Source organism: Carlito syrichta, unplaced genomic scaffold (genome assembly GCF_000164805.1).
Source record: "Carlito syrichta isolate Samal-C Ts95f unplaced genomic scaffold, Tarsius_syrichta-2.0.1 Scaffold303646, whole genome shotgun sequence".
Taxonomy (NCBI): domain Eukaryota; kingdom Metazoa; phylum Chordata; class Mammalia; order Primates; family Tarsiidae; genus Carlito; species Carlito syrichta.
Genome location: NW_007247742.1, coordinates 480622 through 488414, shown reverse-complemented (window position 1 = coordinate 488414; position 7793 = coordinate 480622). Strand labels below are relative to the sequence as shown.

The following is a 7793-nucleotide window of genomic DNA, read 5'->3' as shown; positions in this document are numbered from 1 at the left end:
CCCGCCAGGCCAGGCCCTGGGGGAATTCCCTCCTTCCGGCTCCCCTCCTCTCCTGCCCGCCTTTCCAGCAGCTGCAGGGGGCCCTTGGGGCTGGTGGCTTTTGCTTCCTGAGGGGGATCCCAGATCTTCAGGGAAATTCCCTCTCCTTCCACCCCTGGGGTAGGGGCCAGGAGTAGGGGGGTGCCGGCCCCACTACATCCCGGCCCCAAAGCCTCTGGCCTCCCTCCAGGCAGGGGAAGGGGGTGCAATGAGTCTGAGAAAGCCCTATTCCACACTCCCCCACACCCAACCCTACAGCCCGTTGTATGGAGCCAAAGGCGAGGGAACAGGGGCCGAGGAGAGAGCCCCGCCTGATGTCGGCTGGGATTTATTCTGCCCTGTGCTGAGTACTACGGGTTCCTCTTAGGAAAAGTGAGCTCCAAGAGGAGCCAAAGCTCTACCTGAATACAGAACAGAGCCCAGAGAGAGCCAGGCTCTCAGTCCAGTGAAAGTTCCCAGGCCTCCAAGGGAGATGGTTATGGGATCACAACCTATCCACCCCCACCCAGCTTGCAACCTGCTCTACATCTCCTCCCAAAACCCCTTGCTATTATCCTCACCCAAGACTCTGAGGAAGTTGACCACCTCCTCCCACCCCTCCACCCCAAAAACACACCCTCAGATAGGGAAGGCAATGATCTAATCCAAGTCCTCAAGCCTGGGCAATAGGGCCATAAGAGAGGGGCCCTGCGCCTCCAGGTCCTAAAGGGCTCCAAAGCTTGCATGTGCAGCCTGTGGTGTCAGTACCATGTGGGAACCAGCCCAATGCCTCCCCAGGCTAACAGCTCCAGAACATCTGCTTCCCACAGGCAGCAGCCATTAATTAACCAGTTTAACGAGGAGGAGGGGAAGGAGGCACCATCGGTATGGGCTGGGATGGTAGCTAAGCTTGGGAAAAGAACTGTGTGGACAGGGTAGGCTGGGTGGGAGCTGGACGTGACCTTAGGGTGGGTGTGCCTCAGTTTACCCCGCCTCTAAGCCAAGATGGGAATTGCTGAATCAGCTCAGAGTATTCGTGGAGGAAGAAGATGAACTTGCATGGGCTAAGAGCCCAAGAGAAAGGGAAGTGAGACAGAGAAGATGTTGGCCAGAGTGAGAGGAAGCCAGGAACAAGGCCTGAGCAGGCCAGCCAGGGTCAAAGGAAGGGATGGTGGGGATGGAATCGCCAGGAAAGGAGGGTGCTGGGCCACCATGCAGGCCAGCAAAACATCAGAGTGTAGACTGACACTGCAGAACAAAAGAGCACAGGCTCAGAGCTCAGCTGCCTAGGGATGAATCCTACCTCAACCACTTTCTCACTGGTGGCATCACCTTGGGCAAGTTTCCTGGTCAAACTACCTGGCTTCCATATCTGAACATAGGTTAATAATAGTGCCCACTTCATAGGTAGCTGTAAGAATTAACCAGGCTAGTATGTAGGAAAGTGCCTAACACATAATAACCACTCAATAAATGCAGGCTATTATACTTTCCTTTCTTCTCCTTTTTATTTATTCATGTATCATTTGTTTATTTTTATTTAACTTATTATTTTTTGGAGACAGGGTCTTGCTATGTTGCCCAGGCTGGTATCAAACTCCTCCTGCCTCAGCCTCCCTAGTAGCTGGGATTACAGGTGTAAACCACTGCACCCAGTTTATTTCATTTATGTTTTAATGAATGACCTTTGAGGTGGTGTGAACATTTGAGGATAGGAAGGAAGGAGGAAAGCAACCATAACACAGTTCCACAGTAGTTCCTAGAAACCTCACTTAGCTCCATCATTTTGCAGGAATCTCTCATTCTAGACTGCACAGAAAGGCTGGGCGAGGAGATCACCCAGTCATGGATCGTTAGAGTTGAAGGGACCTTAGGGGAGATCTAGTTCAACCTTCTAGATCTACAGGGGAGGAGTGAGATAGCTACTCCAGGCCTAGACTCCACAGGTCCTGACTGCCCTCCCAGTCCTGTCCAGGTGGTCACCTGAGGATGTACAAGGATCAGGTTGCTTAGCAGGGCACAGGGTTATTTCATCCCTGCATCCCAGGCCCAGTCCAGTGCCTGGCACACAGTAGGTACTTTATGCATATTTGTTGACTGAATTGGGGGGGGAGCAATGGAAAGTTTGCTGAGATGGGAAAGCAATGTGGTCCCCAGAAGAGAGGTAGGCCTAGGGGAAGGGTGTGCCTAGGCAGAAGGCTTTGGAGAGGGCCCAGGGGGCGGGGCTCTCACCTGCCTCCCGACTCGGTTGTTGTGGAGCCTCATGCGCGCGTGGATGTCTCTGTGAGGCTCCCGGGAGTCCAGAAAGTCCTTAGAGAAGCGCTCCCCGAAGCCCACGTCGGGGCTGCAGCCGCCCCACTCCCAGGAGTCCTGCAGGCCGGGGCTGGCTGGGGGTAAGGCCGGGTGTTCCGGGACCCCATGACTCAGGCCCTTACCGCGCTGAAGCGCGTCCAGCTGTAAGCGGTGCAGCTTCCGACGGAAGGCCTCCTCGTCCCCACGCCGGGATGCGTCGCAGCCGCAGGCCCGCAGTTTGCCCAGGGCGCACGCGTTGGACACAGCGTGCACCACGCCGGCTGCCGCGATGGCGTAGGCAAAAGCGCTCTCTCGGAAACCTGCGGTTAGAGACCCAGAAAACACAGACTCTAGAGGGGCCTCGGCAGCCCATCCCTCTGGACCCCCTGCCCAACCTTCTCGTCCACACCGAGGAGAAACTGAGGCCCAGTGGGGGCGGGGAAGGGCCTGGCGCAGGGGCACCGAGTCAAAGAAGGGCAGAAATCACACCAGAAGCCAGATATCCTGCTCACAGGCTCAAGGGGGCAGTTCTCCCCCATAGCCCTCTCCTTTCGCACTCCCTTCTCCTTTTAATTGACATCACCCTTAGCAAGCTCAGAATATGTGTGTCGACATCTCTCCTGTAGGGCAGAAAGTATCTGGTAAACACATTCTTTTTAAGATCAGGGGCTTAATCTATTACCTCTCATGGTGATATCTGTAATTTCAAAATATGCCTGCAGAAAGAAGGCAAAATTTAATCTAAAGAATAAATTGCCAGTGATGGGATCCCAGGCCTCAGGTAGGAGGGTAAGTGGAAGGAGTAGGTCAGCTCCTAATGCTCCCTGCCAGAAGATAGCCTGCCTGGTGTGTGCCCACTTAGGTCCAGCACAGCACCCTCCCAGATGGCCAGATTCCAGAGGCAGAGGAATGAGTCAACAGAGCCTCTCCTTCCCTGTCCACAGGGCATCCCTGAAAGCTGCTGAGAAGTGGGCACCACCCAGCCATCCTGCCTGTGGTCCAAGTCAGCTGAATAGGTGATGTTAGAGGTAAGTCCAGGGTCCTGTACAGGGTCTGGTCTGGCATGTAGTGGTGTTGAACACTGGGAGAGAAGGACAAGTGAAGGCAGATACCTTCCACCAGATATTCAGGAGGCACAAAGAATCTCCCTGACCAAGCCACTCTCAGGGCCATGGCTGGGCCAGCCTGGTCACTGACTTGTTCACGTGTCTGCCTTCTTGGTGCTCCAGTCTGAGCCATCTTCTGGGGATGCCTTAACCTGTGGCAGGGAGATGTATACTTGCAGAGGTGGGTCCAGCTCTCAGACCTGCGGGTACCTCTTTCTTATTATGTGTCTGAGAAAGGACCAGTTTGGAGCAAGTTCTAGTACTAGCCTCTGCCCAGCCTCTGTACCTCCAAGAGAGCAAGCAATGGGAGGAGCTAGGATCAAGAATAGCTTCCACACAGGAAAGAGGATCCACCCGCCATGTGGGCCTCTGTGGGAGAAACCCAGCCCCTGGCAGGAGGCCGATGACCGGCCTTTGGGAAGGCCAGAGTTTCAGAGGAAAAAAAAAAACCTCTGCATCCTTCCATCATCAAAGACTGGGTAGACATGATGTCGGAGGCCTCACTGACCCCAGAGTGACAACAGGGACTAGACAGAGCCCTATCCAATCCCACCCTAATCCTGGTTCCCAGCATCATAGAGCTCTGTCCATCCCTTCTTGTCTAAACCTGGGGGGGGGGGGTTGGGACACGACACGACACGACACAAGCTGTCCAGCAGTTAAGAACTGATCTCTGAAGCCAAGCTTCCTGGGTTCTTGGCTCTTCCACTTACTAGCTATTAATAGCTATGTGACCTTGACCAAGTGACTTAACCTCCCTGTGCCTCAGTTTTTTCATCTGTAAAACAGGATTATTATCTGCCTCACTGTTGTTCCAAGGATTAAATGAGTTAGCAAATTCAAAGTGCTTAGAATAGTGCTTTATTCATAGTGAGTACTACATAAACATTAGCTATTATTGAGTTCTTTCTGCTGTCTGAACTCACTCACTCCTGTGGTCTTTGGGTCATTGTTTTTTGCTTTACCTTTATCAGGTACCGAGTCCAACAGCTCATGGCTCATTCTAAAATAGATCACTTGGAACACCAGAAGGCAGCCTCTCCCTCACTATCTTTTCTTTCCAGCTCATGGCATCTCAGTACCTTTTTCCATAAGGAGCCCAGCTATGAGCAGACAGGAGGGGATGGGCGTTGGGCTGGAGCCTTCAATGGGGTTGCTGGGAATTGGCAGGAGCTGCAGAGGAAGAGAAACTGCTCTGGGGCAGTGGGGCCTAAGGGGAGGAGGGTGGACCCAAGTCCCTTGGTAGTACACCCTGCATTTATCCCTTGCCTTTTATCTGTGGAACTGAGCACTTCTCTTATTGCTGGGGAAGTCATCAGCCTGCTTCTAGGACACATGGCAATACTCAGCAGACCTACAGAGGCAGCCCAGGCCTCAGAAACCACCCCCACACAGACACTACCACCACCACCACACACACACACACACACACACACACACACACACACACACACACACACACACATTTGCAAAAAGAGAAAGCCCAAGGTCACAGAAGTTATGGACCTGAACCCAGACCCAGCTCTCCCAGCTCCCAGGCCTGGTAACTTTCTGCTGAAGGACGTTTGGCTCGAAGGAAGTCCTGAGGCAGAGAAAGAAACCCAGGTAGTCCAGTTTCCAGTTCCTGTGGACTTGTCTGCCTATGGCACCAGGAAAGAGCAAGTGGCTGGTCCAGGGTGTGGTGGAAGTATGTACAGGGCCAACCACCACCTTCCAGGCTCTGTCACATTCAAGGCTAGCATGGAGGAATATGAAGAAATGTAGCCCACAGCCTGCAGAGAACACCCCTACTACATGCAGCTAAAGATGCCTTTCCCCATACTACTCTGTGTCCTCTGACAGCTGTCACAGCCACGTGCAGAGGTGACCAGGCATGGCCTATGTGGCTACCCTCTGTTTCATCCAGGCCTCAGAGAAGTCCAGCCCACTGGGTCTGCCCCCAGCTCCTGTTCAGGGCCCCAGTTTCGGTCCTGGCCCTGACTGTCTGGGGTAGACACAGGCACTGTGCCATCTGGCCAGCTGGAGGGGGAGGGGGTGGGGCCATGGCCAGCTGGGCTGCCCAGAGCAGGGGGGGTGCTCGTTAAGACGCACAATTAGCCACCCTGCCTTTGATCTGGGACAGGGACTGCCAGCATCTAAGTGGAGTCAGCTGCTGCTACAGGCCGCAGCCAATGGCCAGGAAGGGGCTGGGGGAAGAGGTTTGGAGGGCAGGGGAGTGTGGAGGAGAGAGGATTCAGGAGCTAGTGGGAACCAGGAGGGGGTAGAGAAGCCTGAACCCTGCCCATTCAAGTCAAAGAGAGAAGGAAGGGAAGAGATCTGGTCTCCATTCCCTCCGTGTAAATAATCTGAGCGCTGCTCATGTGCCTGGGCAGAAAGAGAGAGACTAGTGTGCATGTGGGAATACTTAGGCGTGACACTGAATGGAGTCACACATTTGTAAAAACAAGGGTAGTGTGTGTGTGTGCGTGTGTGTATATGAGTTTCATTTGTGGACATACTCCCCATTGTTACCAGCTTAGCTCTCTGGGCACACAGTGGGCACTCATATTGGCCTCGCAGCTTGGGAGATAGTATGACAGTGGATTGGGTGCTAAAGTCAGCTGGCCTGCATTTGAGACTTGGCTCTGTGTCTTAGTTTCAAGCTGTGTGGCTAATGACAAGTTACCCAACCTTCCTTAACTTCATTTGTAAAATGAGGATAATAATAGGACTATTTGAAAATCCTAAAGCGTGAATAAAATGCTGTAGAACAGTGCCCAACACACAGCAGGTGCTTAATACATGTTGGCTAATTTATTGGGTATCATTTGAACAATAGAACCATAGATAATCCTGGGATATGAATGCCTGTGCCTCGGTTTCCCCATCTAAGTAACACCCCAAGACCTGGAGACCTAGGCATAAAATCAAGACTCTCTGAGGATGAATTTACAAGGGAGAGGGAAGAAAAATGAGCCAGGACCTTGGGGAGCACAGCCTGGACGTTCACTCTGCTGGTTTCCCTGGGCTGGGAGCCTGGCTGCAGGGCCTCACACCCCCTCTTTCCATCCATTCCAAATGGGTCTGGGCTTTAGGGAGGGCAGAACATAAACTGTGTGAGCACTCCTAGGGCCTGCTTTGTGGCTCTCCCACACTCCCCTCCCTCAAGCCTCTCTCTGACTTCTCATCCCCTCTCACTCCTCAAATTTTCCTCTCGTCTTCACATCCTGAGTGAAAAATGAAGGAGTTCTTGCTTTCTCACAATGAAGAGCTCCCCTCTAAAAGACTCTCTGCCTGGCACCCAGCCCAGGCATCAGCTATCTAGGTCCTCAGTACAAAAAAGCCGGGGTTACCAGTGCCATTGGCACATAGGTCATTGTTGCCAAAGGGTTAGGAAAGCAGCCAGTATGGGCTTTGCAGCCTCTCACAGTTTTTTCTGACCCTGGAAGCCCCATCCCTGTCTGCCACCCCCTACAACCCCCCTCCAGGCTCCAGTGGCACCCTCCCCCCCATACCCTCTCTTTGGCTGGGTAAAGCCCTAGTGTATGCCTTGCCTTCCCAGGCTTGACCACTCCAGGTATGCAAGTGCTCTTCCCCCTCCCTCCTTCATCAGAGCCCCATCCCTTCAGCCCAGCCCATCTAAGGGACGTTGTCAGGACAGTTAGATGACAGTCATATCATTTAAAAAGGCCCAAAGCATCTCCCCCCATCAGTCTCTGAAGCATGGCAGCATCCACATTTAAGAGAATCCCAGTTGCAACCGGGATGAGAAAAGGGGTCAGCACCCTGATATTCCACTTAGGGGAGAATGAGGTCACCTGACCCCACAATGGAACATCCATAGCTTGAAAAGAAGGGAGATTCCGCATGGAAGGAGCCAGACCAGGGGCTGGCTGCCACCAAGTGTGGCCTCATGGGACCCAAATTTAGTTAGTCCTGAGATGGGCCAAGATGGACCAGAAAATGGCCCTGGAGGACAGTGAACCCAGCTGTGGTGTGGAGGAGGGGTGCAGTGGTAGCCAGTGGAGGAGGGGTGTGGCAGCTTTCCTTCCAGAAGCCCAGAGTCCCTTCAGAGGAGGGAAAGGTAGCAATGAGGTGCAAGGTGTCGCAATGGGTGTTGGGAGGCAGGAGCCACAGAGGTAGGTCGTTCTGAGCCCAAGAGCCCAGCCTCCCTGCTGGAGCCTCGGAGCCACTGTCCCACCCCGCCTCGCGCCGGGCGCCTCCCCGTCCTGGCTAGCCCTGGCAAGTCTCCCCCCTCCATCTCCAGCCTCTCCTCCCACCCATCCCCCCAGCTCACCTCCCGCTTATTAAACTGCAGGTGAACCCGGGAGCCCCTGGCGCCCCGCCAGCCCCGCGAAGCTCCTTCGCTCCCAACTCGCCCCCAAGCTTCCAAGACCT

At 53.9% G+C, this 7793-nt stretch overlaps 1 protein-coding gene across 1 annotated transcript in view; it reads right to left on the bottom strand.

Annotated features, from left to right (window-relative positions):
• WNT10A (Wnt family member 10A) overlaps positions 1 to 7793 on the bottom strand; it is a 12310-nt gene that overhangs the window by 1416 nt on the left and 3101 nt on the right. The window contains exon 3 of the mRNA XM_021712800.1: positions 2251 to 2630. Within this exon, the coding sequence (XP_021568475.1) occupies positions 2251 to 2630 (380 nt within the window). The remainder of the gene's footprint in view (positions 1 to 2250; positions 2631 to 7793) is intronic.